A 24,147-nucleotide genomic window follows, 5' to 3' on the forward strand; every position below is an offset into this window, starting at 1 on the left:
TCCTGAACTATCCCCGCCCTCTGCCTGGGCCACTCAGGGACGTCTTCGCTCGCCCCACCCTCTTTATTACCCCCAGTCCGTCTCTTCCGCCACTCAACCCGCCCATTACCTCCTGAGCGCCCCGCCCCTTCCGGGACTGTCCCCGCCCCTCGCCTCCTCTCGCCCCGCCCCTCCGCTGCCCGACCCTCGTCGTCTCCTCCCCTTTGACGTGGCAGAGGCGGCACCAGCCATGTTGTCCAGGCCGAGGCCGTCCTGGAGGCCGGGGGCGGGGCGGTGCCGCCCCTGATTGCGGTGCCACGGCTGCTCCCGGGCGGCGGAGGAGACTGACTTTGCAAGGCGGAGGCTGCGGCTGGCGCGGAGCTCGTCGGAAAGTCTGGTGGTAAGGACGGGCGTCGCTGCCACCTCTGCTCTGCCCGGGCTGGGAGGCGGGCAGCGGGCAGCGGGCCGGGGTCTTAGGACGGTGTTGGCTCTGTCCTCGTTGTCCTCAAGCCTGAGGGCGAGGCGCGCCGGAGGCTATGTGTCCCAGCGCTGACCCGAGAGCGCTGAGCCTGTCTCGGCGACCGAGCGCCCTCATCTCCATCTCCAGGACTCCTGGTTCAGGTGGAGCCTGGGAGCGGGGTGCAGAAGGGCAGTCCGAGCAGCTGGCCCTGCACCCACCCGCACCTCCTGGATGACACGCTTTCCCATCCCTGCCCAGGGCTCCTGGGCCCTGGGCCCTCCGGGTTCGTTTCTTGACTTCATCAGGAGTGCCCTAGACTTTGAACCCAGGTGACTACATCACCCGTGATTCGGCCTTGGGCCTTGGAAAGGTTAAGGAGAAAAGTACCGGGGAAAGCTAATGCCTTGGGCCCGTTCCTAATGCTCGCCTTTCGGAGCGGAGCAGTACCGTGCACTCGGGCATCCATTCTGTCGGTGGAGCTTTACTGTTTGTGGAAAAGGAAGAGTAAGATTCACAGTAAATGCAGAGGTAGACTAGAGGGATGTGGATTCATCTTCTCAGCTCACCTTCTGTCCGGTCCTGTCTTAAAACACTCCCACCCTAAGCCGCGCGCAACTAGGTATATTCGCTTAAAGAAATTTAAAAATGCATTTTAAATCTCTTCTTTCCAGGCTCTTCAAAAGTCCACATGGTTTTAATTGTTTCTTAGACCCTATAGTATTATTGCTCAAATTTCTCATCTAACTGATGTGAAAATTAAAGGCCAGGGAAGTTTATTGCCCAAGATCATAACATTTGTTACTCAATTCATTTCACTGAAAATTTTACAACTGGGCCTGGGAAGATGGCTCAGAAGTTAAGAGCAACCAATGGATTGCTCTTTCAGAGGACCTGTACAGACGTAGACACGCACACACGCACTTGCACACACACCCACACACCCACGCACACACACACAGCGGCCCACTACTGTCTTACAACCATCTGTAACTCCATTTGTAGGGCGTCCACTACTTTCTCCTGGCCTCGACAGGCACTGCACACACATGATATACAGATGCACATGCAGACAAAACACCCATACCAAAAAATGAAATGGAATAAATACATATGTAAAATATTTTACAACTGAAATGTAGAGAGGAACAATGGTAACAAATAACTAAGGAGCTTAAATTTATTTGCAATTTGTGTGTTTTTCAATTAGGAATGCCTAAGGAGGTTAAAATTGGAATACAGAAAAACAAAACTAGGGAAAGCCTTTCAAGATACTATAGGAAAATATTTGCTGTGCTATGTGAAAGTGACACGATGCTTTTGTTCTACCAGGAGGAATTATTAAAATAGTTTTTTCACTGCTATAAATCTTTGGAAAAACTTGACATTTCTTTAGGATGGCCTTTTGTATGTTATGTCACTTTTTTAAAAAGATGAGTTTGTTAAGTCTGCATTCTAATGATATTTCAGTGTGTGTGTGTGTGTTTAACAGGGTCTCCAGGGTCTCACTCTGGCAGCCTGGAACTGACAGGAGATCCACCTGACTCTGCCTCCCAAGTGCTAGGATTAAAGTTGTGTGCCAACATACACCTGGCTGGATTTATGTTAGGTAATATAAAACAATGCCTGGTTAATGCTAATACTAGGTAATAAAGTGCTTGCCAAATAATGTCATCACATTAAGGAAGTTCGCGAAAGGGCTTTTGTGCTGGGATTTGTGATTTTCAGCTTGAGCAGTTACTGCTATTGAAAGTAAGGAAGTGTTGTGCATGGCCCTGTAACTAGAGCAAGTGAGAGCAGGTGCGGCCTGCGCAGAAGTTCAGAAACGCAGAGGATGTCATTGAGTAAATGTGATTTTAAAGCAGAGAGGTTGGGAGGAACACACGGAGGAAAGGGAAATCGTGCTCAGATATCACTCAGGTGACATTTTGCATATCGTAATAAAATACAAGCCTTCGGAGTCCTTCGGAGTTAGAATCCAGTCCATAGGCTGGAGAGATGGCTCAGCCAGTAAGAGCCTTGGCTGCTCTTCCAGAGGACCAGCATTTAATCCCTACTCCCCCACGTGGCAGCTCACAACTGTTTATAACTTGAGTTCCAGGGAATCCAACACCCTCACCAAATATAAATGTAGGCAAAACAACAAAACACATAAAAAGAGCAGTAAATCATTTAAGAAAGTATTCTGGATGTAACATGCTTAAAAAAATATCCAGTCTACAACCTGTTGTGGAAACTTAAACCTGGCTCTTTCATAAACACCTTCTGAGTCTTTGAATCTTTCTCACTGAGAGAGAGGTAAACAGTGGTTCTTGGGACCTCCTTTTAAACATTGTTGAGGATCTGAAGAAGAACATGCTTACTTTTGTATGTCTTAAACAAAGATTGCTATGTGTAGTCTGCATTCCAACAGAGAGGAGAGGGGAAACAGCTGAAGATTTTTATTTATGTAACCATGTCTTACTATATGATCTCTGCTCAGTTTCTTTTCTCCCCTTACTTTTAGTATTATTTCTTTGAGACAGGATCTCACTCTGTCAACCTGTAGCGCAGGTTACAGTAATCCTCCTGTCTCAGCCTCTCCTAGTGCTTGGGTTGCATGTTTGTACCGTCATACTTCTCTTTGCTGATTATACCAGACTGGTTGGTTGTTTCTCTTTTCAAGGAGAGAGCCTAGCACATAGGACAGCAGCAGATGGAAAGTCATCCAAGCTTGGTGGTTTCCAGCAACTTCATCCATTAGTGCGGAATGGCTCACAGAATTAATCCTATGTTTGACAACACTTTCCAACCTGGTCATATCAGTATTTTTTATTGACTAGAAACTTATTTCTCAGTTTTAGGAGGAATCCCAAATCAAGATGCTATATTGGGTGTCTGGTGAAGGCCTGCCCTCTGGTGCATATGTGGTACTTTGCAGTGTGTTCTCACATAGCAGAAAAGGCAGGATAGTTTTTTTCAGTCTTTTAAAAATAAAGCCAACAGGGCTGGAGAGATGGCTCAGTGGTTAAGAGCATTGCCTGCTCTTCCAGAGGTCCTGAGTTCAATTCCCGGCAACCACATGGTGGCTCACAACCATCTGTAATGAGGTCTGGTGCCCTCTTCTGGCCTGCAGACATATACACAGACAGAATATTGTATGCATAATAAATAAATAAATATTTAAAAAAAATAAAGCCAACAAACCATTCATTTAAAATCAGTTTTATTTCCCACCATCCTTCTTGGTAACTTTAACATCCTTATTCTTTCTTCTGACAGTGTAGGTCCATGATTTTCAATTCTGTTTTTAAACTTAATTGAAAAATATTTTGTGTTATGTGTATGGGTGCTTTGCCTGTGTGAATGCCCGTATACCACTTGTGTGCCTGTTGCCTTCAGATGCCAGCAGAGGGTGCCAGATCATCTGGAACGGGAGCTATAGAATCTGGTTGTGGACGCTAGGAATGGAACCCAACAGCCAGTGCTCTTAACCACTGACATATCTCTCCAGCCTTCCTGTTCCTTTAAGTTGTTTCTTTTCTTTTCTTCTTTTTTTTAATATCTATGGGTACTTTGCCTGCCTGAATGTTTTTGCATTACTTGTGTGCCCGGTGTCTTTGGGAGCCAGAAGAGAGAATTAGATCCCCTGGAACTGGAGTTACAGATATTTGTGAGCTGCCATGTGGGTGCTGAAACTAACTTAGGTCCTCTGCAAAGAGCATTGAGCTCTTAACTATTACCGTCTCTCCAGCCTCAGTCTTTTAGCCCGATTTCCTTCATTTTTGTTGATTAGTACTTGAAATTCTGTATTTGGTTTAAATTCTTTGGCTTCCATTCATGACAAACCACTCTGTGGTTTAAAAGCCTGAGTCAGGACTGAATTCTAGATGGAAAAGCCGACACCTTAGCCAGCCACTTAGAAAGTGATAAGCTACCTGGTTGTAGCGACACACACTTATAATCCCAGGGCTTGGGAGGCTGCAGCTGGAGGGTGACCTGGATTATATAGCGAGACCTTTCAGAACGATGAGAGTGACAAACAGTAACCAGAAAGCCTAAACCTGGCTGTGATTTTGCAATAGTATCTTAACATTTTATGTCTTAAAATGCCTTCACAAGTTAGGATTTGGTTTCTACGAGGAGCTCTGTGCTATGTAAATCCTGGGACACTACTTAACAGGCGTTTGTTTGCCTTGCCTCTAGTACTCTCTGCCTGGTTTCAAGACAAGCTTTCTTGTTAGCAGAAATGCTATTAAATGCTTTCCTCTAGAAAGTCAGGTGAAAGCTTGTCATTTTTGAATTAAAAACCATGTATATTTTAGAATTTTATGATTTTGTATGTTTATTAGAATTACATAACTTACAAAGTTGATGGGAATCATAGGGTCTAGTTCCCTATTCTTTTTTTGTCCTTTTTCCTCTATACATATTTAGATAAATAATAAGGATGCTTACTATATATTTGTCGTAGTTTCTTATTTTTTAAATTTTACTTATTTCTTTTGTGTGTGACTAAGTGCATGTGGCTCATTGTGTGCACAGCACACATTTGGAAGTCAGAGGACACCTTGGTTCTCTCCTTGTACCATGTGGGTCCCAGGGATCAAACTCTGGTCATCAGACTTGGCAGCAAGTTCCTTTACCCACTGAGCCCTCTTACCTTGTCAGTAGTTTGTTTTTTTTTTTTTTTTGGTTTTTCGAGACAGGGTTTCTCTGTGGCTTTGGAGCCTGTCCTGGAACTAGCTCTGTAGACCAGGCTGGTCTCGAACTCACAGAGATCTGCCTGCCTCTGCCTCCCGAGTGCTGGGATTAAAGGCGTGCGCCACCACCGCCCGGCCCTTGTCAGTAGTTTTAAGAGTGAATTAAGTTATCTAAAATCCCTTCCTCTTACTAAGCTTCACGAGCAATAGGCTCTGTAGAGCCATTATAGATTATGAGTGGAGTTACTATATTTTCATTTGGTCATAATTTTTAATGTGTTAATATTGCTGGAGGTAGGAAAACATTTTTACTTTGAGTTTCTTATGAGGCTTCTGGATTTTTTAAATATCTTTAATTTATGTTTCAGACAGAAATAAGAATCAAGCACTAAAATGACAACCTATTTGGAGTTTATCCAACAAAATGAAGAACGAGATGGCGTCCGGTTCAGTTGGAATGTTTGGCCATCTAGTCGGCTGGAAGCTACGAGAATGGTTGTTCCAGTGGCAGCCCTGTTCACACCGCTAAAGGAGAGACCCGACTTACCGCCCATTCAATACGAGCCTGTCCTGTGCAGTAGGACCACTTGCCGTGCAGTTTTGAATCCTTTATGGTAATTAAAATACATGGAAGGAACTACTGTGGTAAAATAGTTTAGAACTGTAATTTGTGCCGGGGGTTAGCTCAGTTGATAGAGTTCTTACCTGGCACACACAAAATCCTGGGTCTAGTCCCCTGCATCACATTAAACCCGCACACCTGCGATCTCAGCATTCAGAGAGTGGAGGCAGGGGAATCAGAGCTCCAGATTATTTTCAGCTACATAGCAAATTCAAAGCCTGGGCTACATAAGATATCTCAACAAAAAGTTATTTATTTAAAGAATTCCATTTTTTTTTTTGTATTTGGAGTTATAGTCAAAGAAATCCCAAGAGTTTAAATTTTAGTATTCTAGTTATAATGAATTAGTAATGTAAAGAGACCAGATACGAACATCATTATAAGAACTATTATATCCTATTAATGGTGCTGGCTATGTATGAATGGTGCTGGCTATGTATGTAGGACTTGGAAAAGTCGTAAATGAGTTAGCATGATATTCAAAAGGTGCTACTTATTTCTAAGGCAAAATCTCCAGAAACATTTTTTAAATTTCTCTTTCTTTTGCCTTTTCTCCAATCCAGTTTGCTAGGGAATGCAGTCAGGTCTAATCCAGAGCACTGTGGAGTCTTCATCTTTTACTTGGTGTTGCTAGTGCTGGGATTATAGGCGTACCCAGTCTTCCTGGTTGATGTACCATCTTAACATCTCTTTTCTTCCTGAGCCTTGAGCATACCAGCTTACTTACAGACTGGAACTGTGTCTTCAGCTATTGTTCTGCCTCCAGTTTTTCTGTCATTGGCTTCTTTTCCTTCAGACTGCTCTTCAAGTTTTGAAGGATCTCTTTTGTTTTTATTGGTTATCTTTGCTGCTGTCAATTTGTGTTTTGTGAGATAGTCTCACAATGTAGCCCCGGCTGGCCTGGAACTTGTTATGTGCCCAGACTGGCCTCAAACTTGCTGTATGCAGTCCTCCTGCATCTGCCTCCCAAGTGCTGGGATTGCACGTATGTGCTGCCATGCTTACCCAAGAAGGCTGTGGTATAAAGTAACTGCTCCACACACACTTTGTAGAAATATCTCTCTTTGTTTTCTTATCTGTATAATTAAATAAATCGTGTGTGTGTGTGTGTGTGTGTGTGTGTGTGTGTGTGTGTGTGAGAGAGAGAGAGAGAGAGAGAGAGAGAGAGAGAGAGAGAGAGAGAGAGAAAGAGAGAGAGAGAGAGAGAGACTCTATTACATAGAGGTCAGAAGACTACTTTTAAGACCTGGTTCTCTCCTTCTCCCTTGGCTCTGGGTATTGAACTGAGGTTGTTAGGCTTACTTGGCAAGCACTTTGACCCATGAGCTGTCTTGCTGGCCCATTAGTCTTTATTATTGCTACTTAAGTAGTATTTTAAGATGGGTGTGGTAGCAGAGGCCTACTACCTGGGTTCTTACGCTCCCAGTTAAAAGCAAGTCACTTTGATCATCAATTTTAATCCGTTCATGTCTTTAAATAAAATTAATTTTATTTAAATTACTGTCCTTGTAAAATTAACTGAAACATTGCCTAACCTGTCTTTTCTTAAAACAGTCAAGTGGATTATCGAGCAAAACTCTGGGCTTGCAACTTTTGTTACCAAAGGAATCAGGTAAGGACATCTCTTTTTTCTTTTTTCTTTCTTTTTATTATTATTGAAAAAATTTCCACCTCCTCCTCGCCTCCCATTTCCCTCCCCCGCCCCGTAAGGACGTTTCTTAAGGATGCTAATGCTGTAGTGCTGGTCATGTAGGGAATGCTTATGTGAAAAAGGATAAAATAGTTGTTTTCCTTGCGTTCACTGGTTGTGGGTGGGTGTGCATGTGCAGTGGGAGCATGTGAAGGTAAGAGGACAGCTTGAGAGGATTTGAGTCTTTCCTTATACTCCAGGGGCTCCAGGGATCAAACTCAGGTAGTTAGTGTTAGAAGCAAGAGCCCTTGGCCACTAAATCATCTCACTAGCCTGAAAATAACTTTTTAATGATTAAATGAGACCAGCATGATCTGCATAGTGAGTTCCAGGACATCCAGGGCTGCATAAAACAAAAACAACAGAAACCTAGACAAAAATTTAAATGATGAAGAAGTAATTTTGAGTTTAAAACCTTATTTCTGGCAATAATTTGATAACTTTTTTTTTGTTTATTTGTTTGCAGTTTCCACCTACATATGCTGGGATATCTGAACTGAATCAGCCTGCTGAGCTTTTACCCCAGTTTTCAAGCATTGAATATGTAGTTCTGGTAAGAACGCGAGAGTAGGTATTTAAGAAAGCTATAAGTAGGCAAGGGCTTATGTCAGAATCATTATGAAAATGGAGATCACATTAAGGGCCTGACAGCAAATGGAATCGAGCATTTCACAGTTAAGAAACCTCAAGGTCGATTTGATGAAGGTCTTTTCTGACTGAAATTATCTGATGATTAGTCAGAATTCAGATTAGTCATGTCTATAATCCCAGAACTTCGCTTGTGGAAGCAGACTGATTGGGTTCAAGGTCATCTTGGTCTATGAGTTCAAGTCCACCTGGACTTTATGAGATCCTGTCTCAAAGCAACAAAAATCACAAGAGTGTGGAAATTTAAAACTATGAGTGTATTTTTGAGATAGTGCCTGTCTCCAAAGCACTGGCTGGCCTGCAGCTCCCTCTGTAGAGCAGGCTTCCTCTTGTCTGTCTCTCAAGGGCAGGGATTAAAGGTGTACATCATTATGCCTGGCCAGTAAAAAGTATCAGAATATGGTACAGGAACAGAATTGTGATTCACTAGAACTTGTCACTATGTTTGTCAAACCGGGTTAGGTTTTGATTTTCTGAAGAGTCATTCCAGGCTTAGGAGATTATTTTCTAAACATTATCTCATTATTATTATTATTTTAAATAATCATTTATTTTTATCTTATGTGCATTGGTGTTTTGTCTACATGTATGTCTGTGTAAGGGTGTCAGGTACCCTAGAACTGGAGTTACAGACAGTTGTGAGCTGACCTGTGGGTGCTGGGAATCAAACCTGGTTCTACTGGAAGAGCAGTCAGTGCTCTCAACCTCTGAGCCATCAAATTATTTAAGTATAGCTGTGCTGGGTTGGCTCTGTGGTTAAGAAGACTTGCTGCTCTTACAGAGGACCTGAGTTCCGTGTCCAGTACTGTGTCAGTTTGTTCAAAACTGCCTGTAACTGCAGCTCCAGTGCATCTGATGCTCTGTGCTGGACTCGGGGGGCACCTGCACCCACACACCCACACACAGATACATAGTTAAAAGTGAAGTAAGCCCAAACAAACAAAAATCATTTTAAAAAGTGACTGCACTTTCAGAAATACACTCATGTGAGTAGTATGTTGTTTTATTCATAGTAGAAGGATATTTAACTTATTTTATTTTTATTCAAGTTTTGACCAAAAACTTGGTACATGGTTTATACTTTTGAAGTAATATATATTATCTCTTGTTTTTTTTATCTAGCACCCCACTTTGTTATTAAACCAAGCTTGTCCTGATTTTGTTGCTCTAAGTGAGATCTCCCTGAGTAGCTGAGACTACAGGTGTGCCCATACCTGGCCTGAACTTTGTAGTTGTTAAATGATTATTTGAAAATACCTTAAAATTATTATTATTATTCACAGCATATTCTCATGTCTGTCATGCTGGCCTCGAGTTTCCTATGTAGATGAAGATGGCCTTCAATTCTTGGTGGTCCTGCATGTGCACTACCACACTCAGTTTGAAAATAATAAATACTTATAATAAATTAAACTTCATGTAGTTACGTAACCCCTCATGCATGTGGTGTGTTTTGAGACAGGATCTTGTTCTACAGCCCTGGCTGGTCTGGAACTCACAGGAATCTGCCTGCTTCTTACCTTCCAAGTGCCAGGATTAAAGGTGTGTGTTAACACACCCAGCTAAATATAGCTAAATACATGTATATGCACATATTGTTTTGCAGGGTCTTTCTGTTACCCTCCTTTTTATTTTATTTTTTGGTCTGTTTTGCTATATTGTGTATCATCCCCTACCCCTGAGCTGAGGACCAAACCCAGGGCCTCTCTGTACTTGCTAGGTCAGTGCTCTACCACTGAGCTAAGGCAGGGTCTTTGTGTGAAACCAGGCTGGCCTTGAATTTATGTTGATCCTTTTGACTTGACTGTCTTCTAAGTTCTGGCATCAAAGGCGTGTATCTCCATGAATATGCTTCTAAGTTTAATTTTTCTTTAAAATTTTTTACATTTAAATTTTAAAAATTTTATTACGTGTGTGCACAGCACAGGTTTGTGCCTGCTGTAGCTTGTGTTTGGGGGTAGAGGTCAGTGCTGTCCTCCTACTGAGGATTCTGGGGCTGGACTCAGTCTGTCAGGTTTGTGCCACAAGGGCTTTTCCTGCTGTGTCACCTTGTCAGCCCTTTAAACTTCAGTCTTCATTCCGTGCTGTGTCCCAGAGCTCTCTCCTAGACTACATATATAACCTGTTTCTTTTCCATGGTGACTCTATTAATTAAAAAGAGTATGCATATATTAATATTTCACTGTTTGCAGTTTTAATTAGTTCTTGATTGACTGTCTTGAATATTGTGCTAAAATGTTAATACCTTTATAAATCCATTTCTTACTGCATTTTTTTTAAAGCGTGGTCCCCAGATGCCTTTGATATTTCTCTATGTGGTTGATACTTGCATAGAAGATGAAGATTTACAAGCTCTGAAGGAATCCATGCAGATGTCATTGAGTCTTTTGCCACCTACAGCTTTGGTTGGACTTATTACTTTTGGGAGAATGGTGCAGGTTCATGAACTTGGATGTGAAGGCATTTCAAAAAGCTATGTCTTCAGGGGAACAAAGGATTTGTCTGCCAAACAGCTGCAGGTGAGTGAGAATGGGAGTGCTCACCCAATTCTTTGTGTACTATGTATGTTAATACTTTCTAGATGCATGCATTTTTAAGAAACATGATGAGATCATTTTATTATAATTGCACTATGACAAGGCTTTAACTTTAGTATTGACTTCAATTTTGTTTCTTATATAATTTAGCTGTCATAAAAATTGAAGACTTTTTACTTTTTATAGTGTGTCTTTGATATCTCTTCATACCCACATATATAACCTGTTCCATTTCTGTAAATGGCTTTATTAAAATTTCATTGTGTGCTCTTATTAGGATGTCACTCTGTGCATTGTTTAGTTAGTGATTGTGTATATGCAGGTGTGTGTGTGTGTGTGTGTGTGTGTGTGTGTGTGTGTGTAGGTCTTAGGACAACCTAAGGCATTGTTATTCATCAGGCACCCTCTATTTTTATATTTTGTTTATTTTGGAGACAGGCCCTCCCCTTTGCCTGGAACCTGATGGTTAGGTGAGGCTGGCTGACCATTAAGCCCCAGGTCTCTGTCACTCAAGTAGTGGATTAAAGGTTTGCACCACTACACCCAGATTCTTTTGTTTGTTTTGTTTTTTTGAGACAGGGTTTCTCTGTGGCTTTGGAGCCTGTCCTGAAACTCGCTTTGTACACCAGACTGGCCTTAAACTCACAGAGATCTGCCTGCTTCTGCCTCCCAAGTGCTGGGATTAAAGATGTGCCCACCACTACCTGCTCACCCAGATTGTTTAATTCATTCTGCGATTGACACAGATCTTCATGCTTTTGAGGCAAATCTTTTCCTAAGTCATAAACACTCTTCTTGACTACAATGTCTCGCTCTGTAGACCAGGCTGGCCTCGAACTCACAGAGATTCACCTGCCTCTGCCTCCTGAGTGCTGGGATTAAAGGTGTAAACTACTACTGCCTGGCACATGAGTGCAGGTGCTTGCAAAGACAGAAAAGGGCATTGGATTCCCTAGAACTGGGGTTGCAGGCTGTGAAAGACTGGTAGGCTGATGTGAGGGCGATAGAAGTGCTGATCAAACTCTGGTTTTCTGCAGCAGCTGCAAGGTTCTTAGCTGCCGAGCCATGTCTCCAGTCCCTATGTGCTTCCTCATGCTGCTGCTGCTAAGACTGCTGTATCGGATAGCTTCATTCCTTTCTTCTTCTTAGGATTTTAAACTACTTTATTAATAATATAATTTTTTCTAGATTTTAACTACTATGAGAGCAGAGATTATTTTTATTTAAACTACTATATTCCTGCTATAGAGTTCATATTTAAGGTAATAGTTGCTGAAAAGGATAAATGCGTATAAGTTAAGAAGAAAGACATTTAAGTTAACCATTAATGTACTTTGACTGCATTAGGTAAGAAGTACTCCTGAATACCTTGCATTCGCTCTCTCCTGGTGACTTTCTACTGAAGGAGCTCAGTCTCCATAGCTAGACTGTTTGCCTTCTGGGGAAAGAGACCTTATGCTTATTTTGTGTTCCTAATTTGTAGTGTAGCACCGTGAACATCTTAAGAAGTTGACAAATATTGTTGAAGTAAATAAACTGATCTCACTGAATTCACATCTCTTTACAGGAAATGCTGGGACTCTCGAAAGTACCCGTAACTCAAGCCACACGTGGTCCTCAGGTCCAGCAGCCACCTCCTTCCAATAGGTAATTAATATGGTAACAGAATTTTATAATTCAAGTAGGTACTTAAACACATCATGCTTTTGCCTGGGCAGTGGTGGCTCACACCTTTAATACCAGCACTTGGGAGGCAGAGGCAAGCAGATCTTTGTGAGGTCAGCCTGATCTACAGAGTGAGTTCCAGGACAGCCAAGATTATACAGAGAAACCCTGTCTTGAAAAACTAAAACAAACATCATGCCCTCAACTTGAACAAAGACATTAGGTGATACTATAATATTTAGTATTGTCAGGGATATAAATAGATTGCAGTAATATATAATTTTTAAAAACTATAGTTTTTTGAGGCACTTTCTTTTTTACTGAAATGATTCATTTCTTTATTATTATGATGTTAGGAGTTTAGTTTTGATATGTTTCTTTTTCTTTATTTTTAAGTTCATAAAACCTTATGTGGTTTGAAGGCAGCTATATAAAAATAGGGCCTCAAAAACTTCTAATTTTGTCTTTATGGGTAGCTTTCCTATAACCTTCTAACCAGAGGTGCTGTTATTAAAATTGATAGATGTGTTGATGTGTCTTCTATGTTGGTAACCTTAAAACTTTAAATGAAATTGATAGCAATTGTATTCCTTAGTTTGTAGCAGTAATACAACTGGAAGTGAAAAACAGACTATAGTATGGCACCTAGTAATAGCTCTCCCCCACTTTCTCTGGAGACAGTTTCCTATGCATTAGTGAGTTTGATCTCCTGATCCTCCTGCCTCCACCTTCTTAGTGCTGGGATAACAGGCATATACCATCATGCCTGACTCATTTCTTTCTCCCTCTCCTCTTGCCTCCTTCTCTTCCTCAGTCTTCTCTTTCCCCCACTTCCTTGGATCCAGCCTAGGGTTTCCTACCTGCTAGATAAGCCCTTTTCTGACTGAGCTAGCTCCCCAATAGCAACTGCTTTTGAAGAGACACTCCAGTGCGTTCTGCTGCTCACAGAAAATTGTGAACTGCTGGTCTGCTGTGCATCAAATATTTTTCTCTGTTTTTAGGAAAAGTTTTTAAGATATCACACTTGAAGCTGGGCGGTGATGGTGCACACCTCTAATCCCAGCACTTGGGAGGCAGAGGCAGGCGGATCTCTGTGAGTTTGAAGCCAGCCTGGTCTACCAGAGCTAGTTCCAGGACAGGCTCCAAAGCTACAGAGAAACCCTGTCTCAAAAAAAAAAAAATTATCACACTTGTAAATAGCTTTTGGTTTATTGTTGTTTTGCAGATTCTTACAACCAGTACAGAAAATAGACATGAATCTCACGGATCTTCTGGGAGAGCTTCAGCGAGATCCTTGGCCTGTACCACAAGGAAAGAGACCTTTGCGTTCCTCAGGAGTGGCACTTTCTATAGCTGTAGGACTACTTGAGGTAGTAATGATGAAAATGTAGTTTTGAAATGTAAGAGTCTGCGTGTGTGCGTGTGTGCACATGCGGAGTAGTAAAGTTGTGAGCCGAACACCATGGTGGTGGTTGGTGTGAGTGTCCCTTTATTTTTCTCTCCTCCTTTTCTTCTTTTCATCTTTTTCTTCTTCCTTGCTCCGCCTTCATCTTTGTCATCCTTTCTTCTGTCTTGCTATGTAGTTCAGTTAGTGCTGCACTTGAACTACGGCATCCTCCTTCCTTAGACTTCTGAATGTAGGACTATCGCTGTGCACCACCCTGCATGGCTCTTCTCTCATTCAATAATTGCTGTACAGTACTGTTTGTTAAGCTCCACATCTCAGGCAGTTCTGGGGCAGAAGCTAGCTGCATATCTATTTACTAGAAGTAGCATTAGTTCTCACAGATTAAGGGCTTGGTTCTATGAACCTGCTGTTCACTTCAAATACCAGCTACAAGTAGTGGTTGTTAATTGTACTTCTATGAGTTGGGTTTTCTTCAGGTTTGATTAATGCTATAGTGTCTGGCTCAGAGAACTTAGAGAAACCTTTTACTTTACTTATAGAGTGTTACAAAAGCCACACCCTGATAGAAAAAATACATACGGTTGAGATATCAGAGAAAGGGCATGTCCCTTCTACACGCCACACTCTAGAAAGCGGCATGGGTTCAGCTATCCAGAAGCTCTCCAAATCCAGTCCATATTATTTTTAAAAAGGAATTTATTTTTGCTATTTTAAATTATGTGTGTGTGTGTGCGTGTCTGTATATCTGTGTGCATGTGTGTACATCTGAGTACAGGTGCCCGCAGAGGTCAGAGGTGTGGGTGTTGGTGAGATTTCATTGGGTATAGCTTCTCTGACATTTCTAGGAGACACAGTCTTACAGCAAACTTCCTGTTCCTCAGACTGGTTAAAGCTTCTCCTCCGTCTGCAATGATTCCTGAGCCTCAGGTGCAGGAGTTGTGTTGTGATGTTTCAGATGGACTGTGCTCTTCCACTCTGTTTTTTCTTTGGTTGTGGTTTTCTGTAATGGTTTCCCTGTTGCAAAGAGAGGCTTCCTTGATGAGGGTGTGAGGACTATACTTACTGGTTAGACTTGGAGAAGGATGTCTTTTTCTTTAATTCATTATTATTATTTATGGGGAGGGAGGGAGGGAGGGAGGGAGAGAGGGAGAGAGGGAGAGAGTTCGTGTGTGCCACGTGTGTTTGTATGAGGGCGTGTGTGTGTGTGCAGCAGTCCTTGGAGGGCAGAAGAGGGTTCTACTCTGGAACTAGAGCTGCAGGCTGTTGGGAGCTGCTGTGTGGGCTGGGAAGTTATTTGTTTGAGACAGAAGTGTATGTATCTGCGTTTTGTTATCCTTTACACTTTCTGACTGAGTTCCTTTTCTCCAACAGTGTACTTTCCCCAACACTGGTGCTCGGATCATGATGTTCATTGGTGGTCCTGCTACCCAGGGGCCTGGGATGGTGGTTGGAGATGAATTAAAGACACCAATAAGATCCTGGCATGACATTGAAAAGGATAATGCCAAATATGTTAAAAAGGGAACTAAGGTAATTTTTAGTTTTTTTTTTTTTTGTGTGTGTGAATTATTTTCTATTTGTGTAACTTCCTTCCTTCCTTCCTTCCTTCCTTTTTTTTTTTGGTTTTTTTTTTTGAGACAGGGTTTCTTTGTGTAGCTTTGGAGCCTGCCCTAGAAATCACCCTGTAGATCAGGCTGGCCTCATACTCATATAGATTCTCCTGCCTCTGCCTCTTATATGCTGGGATTAAAGACATGCACCACCACCGCCTGACTGTAACTTTACATTTTTAGGAGTGGTTTGCAAAGCTATATTTCGCTAATGGTGATTCTTGACTCTTTGATATTTTTTCTGCTTGTTGATGTCCTTGTTATTATTATTTTTAGTTCAGGCTATTAGTTGCTGTATTGTTTGTTATTTTTTGGTAACCACTGTTATATTTTTAACAATAATTGATGTCATAATTTTTGACACTGAGCGCTTTTGTCTTCTAATGAGTTTCACATTTGAGCTCAGAATTTTTTTTTCGTTAAAGCTGCTAAAAATGCTTTAGGTTTGCTTATCTTCTTTTTTCCCCTCTCTTTTTGGATGTGTTTTTTATTTGCCTGTGGATTTAGCTAGGCAAAGGAGCTGTGTAGTTCTCTGTTTTGTGCGTGTTTGTGTTGAGGAAGAGAATGTATGACTCTCTTTAGTTTTGCTTTACTTGAAGTCAAAGATGTTAAAATATCAGGCTTTAGTTATTTATTTGAGACAAATCTTTGTATATAGTACAGCCCATGATCCTCCTGTTGTAGCCTCCCCAGTGCTGGGATTTCAGATGTCTGTCTCATGTCTGGCTGTAAGTCAGGCTTCTAGAAGTCATTTTATCATTTTTATGAAACTGTAGAAAATTGAATGAGACTAAATCATATGTAAATTATGACAAATTATTCTTTTACTCTTAAATTATTTTGATCTGTTAGGAAAAAGATTTATTGGAAAGTTAGGCTATATATTTGATTTAATCAAAATCTCTTGTAGCATTTTGAAGCATTGGCTAATCGAGCTGCTACAACTGGGCATGTTATTGATATCTACGCATGTGCATTAGATCAGACGGGTCTTCTGGAGATGAAGTGCTGCCCTAACCTTACTGGGTATGTATGTGTGTATCTGATAATGCCTGCTTACAGATATGGACCAACACTGAGAGATTGGGAAATGAAAAACCCACTCATCATCTTGCAGCTTCATGGCAATATTTGCTGACAGCTTTGCTGTGTCTTCTTTGGATTTTATGTTACTTTTTTTTTTTTCTAAAAAAGCAGGATTATAAAGGCACAAGTTCTTTTGAAAAAGTTTATTCTAAAGTTACTCTGTTTTAGTAGTGTTTTTGAGACAGCACATTGTAACAGGCTTTTTCTTTTGAGCTACCAACAATCTCCCATGTTGAAGAGAGGAGGCTGCTTGTTGGTTCCCCGCTGCTCAGCCCCGAAATAATCACACAGAAACTGTATTAATTAAATCACTACTTGGCCTATTAGCTCTAACTTCTTATTGGCTAGCTCTTACATATTAATTTAACCCATTTCTACTAATCTGTGTATTGCCACGAGTCTGTGGTTTACTGGATAAAATTCTGGCATCTGTCTCTGGTGGGGCTACATGGCTTCTCTCTGACTCCATCTCCTTCCAGCATTTAGTTTAATTTTCCCTACCTACCTAAGTTCTGCCCTATCAACAGGCCAAGGCATTTTTTTTATTCACCAGTGATATTCACAGCATACAGAGGGGACTCCCACTTCACTCCCAAATCATGACAGGGAGACTTCTATTAGTTTACGAATGCTTGGCCTAGCTTAGGCTCATTTCTGGCTAGCTCTTTTAACTTACCCTGTTTCTCTTATCTTCCTCAGAACTTATTACCTTTTCTTTCTGTATGTCCTACCTTTCCTGCTTCTTCCATGTCTGTCTGTCTGGTGGCTGCCTGGCTGGCTGGCCCTGGGCATGTCCCTCTTCTTCTCTCTCATTCTCCTCTTCTTTTCTTCCCTGGAGCCTACATTTCTCCTCCTATTTATTCTCTCTGCCTACCAGTCCCACCTTTCCTTTCTCTGCTTAGCTATTGGCTGTCCAGCTTTTTATGAGACCAATCAGGTTCTTTAGGCAGGAAAGATGAAGCAGCAATACATCTTTTTATAACTAAACAATTGCAGCATAAACAAATATAATATGCCCTTACACAGTTAAAGTAATCTTTTTCAGTGTAAACAAATGTAACTCATCTTTGCCTAATTAAAATAATATTCCACAACAGCACAACTTGAAATTTATCCATTTAAAATGTTTGTTGAGGTTTTAGTATGTTCACAAGTATATGACCACTACTGTGATTAAATTTAGAACTCTTGTCTGGCCCTGGAGAGACTGCCTGTTTCCTGTCACTCTCCATTCCTCTTTCCTGTCTCACCACATCCTGCTGCCTAGGCAATACTACTTGCTCTTCTGGATGTTTCCTATAAATGGAATAATAAGTGGTGGTTTACCATTTGCTTCTTTTAAAAAAATTATGTGTATGAATGTTTTGCCTATGTGTGGGTACTGTGTATTTGCCTGGTGCCCAAGGAGGCAGAGAGTTGGGTCCTTGGAACTGGAGTTACCAATGGTTATGAGCTACCTTGTAAGTGTGGGAGCTGAACTGGGATCCTCTGCAAGAGAAACCAGTGCCCTCGACCACTGAATCATCTCTCCAGCCCACCACGGGCTTCTTTATTATGCACATTTAGTATAGCCAGTATTTCTTTTCATTGCTGAAAAAAAGTAAAGGAGGGGTTCATCTTCATCCAGTATTGTCTTAGATACACCTATGAAAGTACAAACAACTAGAAAAGGAGGGGTTCATCTTCATCCAGTATTGTCTTAGATACACCTATGAAAGTACAAACAACTAGTTAAGGAGGGGTTCAGTGTCATCCAATGTTGTCTTAGATATACCATGGAAATGCAAACAACTAGGAGCACAGCAAGGAAAGTTATAGATGTAAAGGCACTGCTCATCTGTACCAGACATTACAGACACAAAGTAATGCAGGGTGGAGATGAATTATTTCAGCATTGTGAAGGTCATTGAGAATCTCACTGAAAACAATGAAAGTTGGCCTAGATTGAATTAGAAAGACTATAAGAGGAGAGACTTGGAAGTAGCTGATATGGACAAGAGGTTCTCGGGTTTGTACAGATAACTCAGGTTTCTTGTTAAAAACCAGTGCTCTGTAGTATGTGTGAGGTGGGGCTTGCTAGTGGTGTTAATGTTGCTAGACCAAGGATCACACTGTGAGAAGTAGAAGTAGAGACAACTTTTGTAAACACCTACTGTGAAAAGGAGCAGTCATTAATGCATGATGCATGATCAAGTGTTGTGTAGCATGGATAATCTTAGATGATGATCATGAAAGGAGCAAATCTGGGCTGGTTGGGTGGCTTAGTGGGTAAAGGCTCTGATGGCAAGCCCGATGCCCTCTGTTGGGTACTTGGGACCCACATGGTGGAAGGAGAAAACTAGTGACCTGAAAGTTGTTCTCAGACCTTCACATGCACGCTATGTTGCGTGCACACCCATATACACAACATCATCAATGTAATTAAGAATTATTAATGAAAATAGTGTTAATTACATTTGTTTTGGGGAATGTCTTTACTATTTGTTCATAGTCTAAGTAATTTATTTTTTTTCTAGTAACACATGAGCCCAGTTAATTGTGTTCTATATGTTTATTTGTCTTTTCTGTGCAGAGGATACATGGTAATGGGTGACTCTTTCAACACTTCCTTATTCAAGCAGACTTTTCAAAGAGTCTTCACCAAAGATATACATGGACAATTTAAAATGGGCTTTGGTGGCACATTAGAAATAAAGGTAAGAACCCAAACTTGACATGTGTGATATTTATCAAGTGAGAACCTTGTAGGCTTAATGGTAACTTTAAAATTAATCAGTCAAATTCAGATGTACTTTAAAAATAATGGTTACTTTGAACTTTGAACTAGAGATTTTGTTTCCCAGTAAAAGGTGTTATTAAGAGTATATGAGACTGAGATCATTCCTAATAATGGTTAGAGAAGGAGAGTCATGTAAGTAAATTTCTTATGTTGGATATTTTTGTGTTTTAGAGATAAGGTTTCATCTAGTTTGTCTTCTAACTCCTGATCCTCCTGCCTCAACTTTCCAGGTGTTGCCATGCAGATGTGTTCTACTAACCTGGCATTAAACATTACATATATATTTTATACTAAACTTATATGTTAGTTTTTGTTTATTTGTTTGTCTTATTTTTCAAGATGGGTTTTCTCTGTGTATCCCTGAATGTCCTAGAACTCACTTTGTAGACCAGACTGCCTCAAATGCAGAGATTTTCCTGCCTCTGTCTCTTTGAGTGCTAGGATTAAAGGCATGCAATACCATGCCCAGCATATGCTAGTTTTTGTTTTGTTTGTTTGTTTTTGTGTGTGTATTTTTTTTTTTTTTTGGCAGAGTTTCTCTGTGTAGCCCTGACTCTCCTGGAACTTGCTCTGTAGACCAGGAGGGCCTTAAATTCAGAGATCTGATTCACCTGTCGCTGCCTCCCAAGTGCTGGGATTAAAGACATATACTGTCACTGTCCAGCTGTGTGTTAGTTTTTATAATGGCAGAGGAAATTATTCTTTAGTTTTGTGGTTAATGTTGGCTGAACATGAAATTCCATCATGAATTTCAAATTTTGACTTAAAACACTTGTAAAGCTATGTGTGAATTACATGGATATTATGAAAACACTGATTTTGAATTTTCAATAAATGTTTCTTATTGACATTATCTTACTGAATGCTTACCATGTAATCAGTATGATAGTAGGAAACTGTAGAGATATGATTGGATCTGTAAGGTGGAAATTTTTGATGTAGGAGTCCCTTTTGTATGCTGTGAATAATGTTTTATTGCTGTTGGTTAATAAAGAAGCTGATTTGGCCAGTAGCCCAGCAGAATAGAGCCAGGTGGGGAAATCTAAGCAAAGATACAGGGAAAAAGAAGGCGGAGTCTGGGAGATGCCAGCAGGTGCTGGAGAAACAAGATGTGAGAGAACAAGCCTCATGGTAAAATATAAAATAATAGAAATGGGTTAAGTTGTAACAGCTAGTTAATAATAAGCCTGAGCTAATAGGCCAAACAGTTTGTAATTAATATTAAGCCTCAGAGTGGTAATTTGGGAATTGGTGGGTGGGAGAGGGACTCTAGTTACAGGTCTTGTTATTAGGGAAACTTCATCTGGAGAGAGAGATTAATCTAATGTATATGATCAGATGAACTAGCAGTAGAAAACAAAGTGGTGTAGTTTAGGAAGAGAAGCGAGAGCGGGGTATAGTGGTGCACACCTTTAATCCCAGGACTCGGGAGGCAGAGGCAGGTGGATCTCTCAGTTTGAGACCAGCCTGGTCTACAAAGGACAGCCAGGGCTAACAGAGAAAGCTTGTGTCTCAAAAATTAAAACAAAATGGCAGGGGAGTGTGGCTTTTATTAATTTCTGAAACATGAGAGGAAAATGGATTTTGTTCATTAGCCCAATGTGAGGGGAGTCCTGAAGGCGAGCATCAACATGAGATGTTTGAGAAGAATGTCTTGTGAGAGTGGATGGTTTCTGCTGAAATATAGGAACCATAGTATTAATTATGTGAGCTGCTTGTAGATTGGAGATGCGCATGTCTGTTGTTTGAGGGCTAATGAGAACCCTTGTTTCACTTTTATAGCCTGGTTGTCCTGCAGCTCACTATGTGTGCCAGGTTGTCCTTAAATTCATAGAGATCCATTTGACTCATGTGCTACCATGCCCGGCAAAGTAGATTTTTTTTTTCCAGTGCTGGGAATTGAACCTAAGGATCTTTTCAGTGCTAAGCTAGTACTCTGTTACTGAGCTACAGTCCCAGCCTTTTTTAATTTTTTATTTGCAAGACAACATAGTAGCTTAAATTTGATAGAATGAGAAACTGAAGAGAGACTGGTCTTGGAGCTGGAGAGATGGCTCAGTGGTTAAGAGCACTGGCTGCTTTTCCAGAGGACTCAGATATGATTCTCAGCATCAACTCATAACTGCCTGTAACTTTAGTTTCTAGCCATCCAGTGCCTTCTTCTTGTCTCTTGGACACTAGACATGCTTGTGGTGCACAGATATACATGCAGGCAAAACGTTCCCACATATAAGATATTTAAATAAGAGAGATCAGTCTTAAAGACAGTTTTCTGTGGATAAGCAGTAGTTAAGCCTAGGGTTTTGATGTATGTAGTTTGAATTTAGGGTATGGCATGACTTTGAAGTTAGGGTCAGATTCCCAAATGGAGTTCTCCTTTGGCTGGTGGTAATAGAAGGCAAGAATTAAATTAGAGCTTAATGGCTAATTATTTTAATTTTAGCATATTTTTATTGCCTTGTTTTTGAGATGGAGTTTTCTATGTAACTGTGGCTGTCCTGGAACGTACTATATAGGCCAGACTAGCCTCAACCTGTCTTTGTCTCCAGGTGCTGGAATTAAAGTTGCATGCCACCATACCTGGCTTTTCACTGACTTTTGAGATTTAAATATGGAAGAATGTCTTACATTCTTAAACACTTAGAAACATCTAAATTTGTTAAAAAAATTTACTATATTTTGTGTGTGTATGTGCATGTGTGCATATGTATGCGTGTGTGTGTGTGTGTGTGTGTGTGCATGTGCGCATGCGTGCGCATGCACATGCTGTGTTGCTTGTATGGAGGTCTGAGGGCAACTTAGAAGAGTTGGTTCTTTCTTTCTACCATGTAGTCCCTGGAATTCAAATTCAGGCGGTCAGGCTTGGTGGCAAGTACCTTTGTCCACTCAAGCCGTCTTTCTAGCCCTGGCTTTACTTTTGAGGGAACCAAATGTACCATGTTCTTATTTACAGACCTCAAGGGAAATAAAGATTTCAGGAGCTATTGGACCCTGTGTGTCTCTTAACTCTAAAGGACCTTGCGTATCTGAAAATGTAAGTAATGTTTGTCTTAAAAAATACAGTCAATTTCTAGGCTAGCACAAAACAGATCCATCATGGAAACTTCTAGTTTTCCTTTAAAATTGTTGTGTGGTGGAGTTTCCGTTGTACTTCCATGGTAGTTGTTTTCCATACACTGCCACCAGTGCTCTACTTTATGTGGCTAAGCTATCGCTTGTCTTAGTGTTCTCTTAAATGGATTCTCATGACTTGGAAATTTTTAGGTTTCTGAAAGCCAAAATTAATTTCAAGTGTTTTTTTTTTGTCACCAAAATTAGCAACAGAACAACCAAATCAGAGAGATTTAAGTTTCAACTCCTTTTTTTCCCCTTTGTCTGTTGAGAGACTATAATACATTCCAAAATTACAGTCATGTTGTTGTAGATAGGATGATAAGACAACACAAAATAGATAATCAGCTTTTGAAAATGACAAAGCAAAAAAAAAATCAGTTTATATGCCGTTTTTATGATAAACATTTGTATCTAAATTTTCTTGAAATTTAGAATGCTTATAATCCTGGTGCAGAGGACCTAGTCACATATGCATATATATAGAATCCCTTTACCCAGATAGGAAGGTTGGGTAGAAAGATAATGTTACTGATTAATCCTTTGTTAAATAGTTCATGCTTCAAAATACCTTGTATTCTTTTAATTTACTCAGCAAACCTTTTAATGATCTTAATGTTTTGTCATGTAAAAATTGCTTACTTGTATTTTATTATGTGTTTGTGATTATGGTGTTTAAATTTTCTAAGCTTTTAACACTTACTGAATAAATCTGAACACTATGTTTTTCTTACTGGAGGCTTATCTCTGCTTTTCTTCCTCCTATAAGTTGATAAATAATGTTCTTTCAAGCACCCTGTGTTTATTTTTCTAGGAGATTGGAACAGGTGGCACTTGTCAGTGGAAGATATGTGGACTCAGTCCCACTACAACCTTAGCCATGTATTTTGAAGTTGTTAACCAGGTATGACTGTCTACATTTTTTTAAAAAATAGGTTTTTGGTATTTTGAGACAGAATATGTAGCTCTTGCTCTCTGGAGCTCACTACATAGAACAGGCTGACCTTGAATTCAAAGAGATCCGCCTGTCTCTGTCTCCCAAGTGCTGAGATTAAAAGTGTATGGCACTATGTCTGGCTGCTTTTTAATACTGGAGGGTAAGCAAGTACTAAACTGAGACACTGAATCCTTTCATATGAGTTGAAGGATTTATTTTCTAGTTCTGTGAACCATGTCATTGGTATTTTGATAGATTGTCAATGGATCTCAGGTTGAATTGGGTAGTGTGGACATTTTAAAAATACTGATTTTTCCTGTTCATGAACAAAGATATCTTTCCATTTGTTTATGGTTTTGTTTAATTTCTTTGATCTTTGTTTGGATTTATTTATAGGTATGTTTTCACTATTATAATTGGGAATATTTCCTTCCCCTCACTCCACTTCCTTTCCTTCCTTCCCTCAGCAGTACTGGGGATTGAACCAAGTTTCTCCCCCTTTGACTAAGTCTTTATTCTTGCTAGGTAGCTAGGTAGATGTTCCACCATTGAATTCTCTATGCCTAGTGTTGATTTCCATTTCAGAGAATTTGGTATAGGTGTATGACAATATTACCGTTTTTTTTTTTTTTTTTTTTTTTAGACAGTCTTACGTAACCAGGCTGCCTTGAATTCCCTGCGTAGGTGTTGATGGCCTTAAACTTCTGGTCCTCTGTCTCTAAAGTGCAGGGATTACAGGCATGTGCTAACATGCCTGACTTTTTAAAAAACAATTATTTCAAAGTTATGTATATATGTGGGGGTTATGTGCCTATGTGTACAAGAGCCCACAGAAGCCAGAGACATCATATTTCTTGGAGCCATAGTTAGAGGTGGTTGTAAGTCATCTAGTCTTTGTTCTGAAATCAACTTGATTCCTCTGCAAGAGTAGTATTC

The 24,147-nt window shown here is 40.5% G+C and overlaps 1 protein-coding gene across 2 annotated transcripts in view; it reads left to right on the forward strand.

The window, feature by feature from the left end:
• Window positions 1–219: 219 nt before the first annotated feature.
• The window catches only part of Sec23a (Sec23 homolog A, coat complex II component), a 50,346-nt gene continuing 26,418 nt past the window's right edge, over window positions 220–24,147 (forward strand). The window contains exons 1-12 of one of the 2 annotated variants that reach the window (XM_005343700.2): window positions 220–379; window positions 5,487–5,732; window positions 7,295–7,352; window positions 7,897–7,983; window positions 10,361–10,597; window positions 12,183–12,262; window positions 13,506–13,650; window positions 15,060–15,218; window positions 16,209–16,324; window positions 18,957–19,080; window positions 22,117–22,197; window positions 23,089–23,178. In XM_005343700.2, the coding sequence (XP_005343757.1) occupies window positions 5,512–5,732; window positions 7,295–7,352; window positions 7,897–7,983; window positions 10,361–10,597; window positions 12,183–12,262; window positions 13,506–13,650; window positions 15,060–15,218; window positions 16,209–16,324; window positions 18,957–19,080; window positions 22,117–22,197; window positions 23,089–23,178 (1,398 nt within the window). In that variant the 5' untranslated portion in view covers window positions 220–379; window positions 5,487–5,511. The remainder of the gene's footprint in view (window positions 380–5,486; window positions 5,733–7,294; window positions 7,353–7,896; window positions 7,984–10,360; window positions 10,598–12,182; window positions 12,263–13,505; window positions 13,651–15,059; window positions 15,219–16,208; window positions 16,325–18,956; window positions 19,081–22,116; window positions 22,198–23,088; window positions 23,179–24,147) is intronic. The other variant, XM_005343701.2, reaches the window with a different exon arrangement.

The sequence above is a fragment of the Microtus ochrogaster genome, chromosome 1 (assembly GCF_000317375.1).
Source record: "Microtus ochrogaster isolate Prairie Vole_2 chromosome 1, MicOch1.0, whole genome shotgun sequence".
NCBI lineage: Eukaryota > Metazoa > Chordata > Mammalia > Rodentia > Cricetidae > Microtus > Microtus ochrogaster.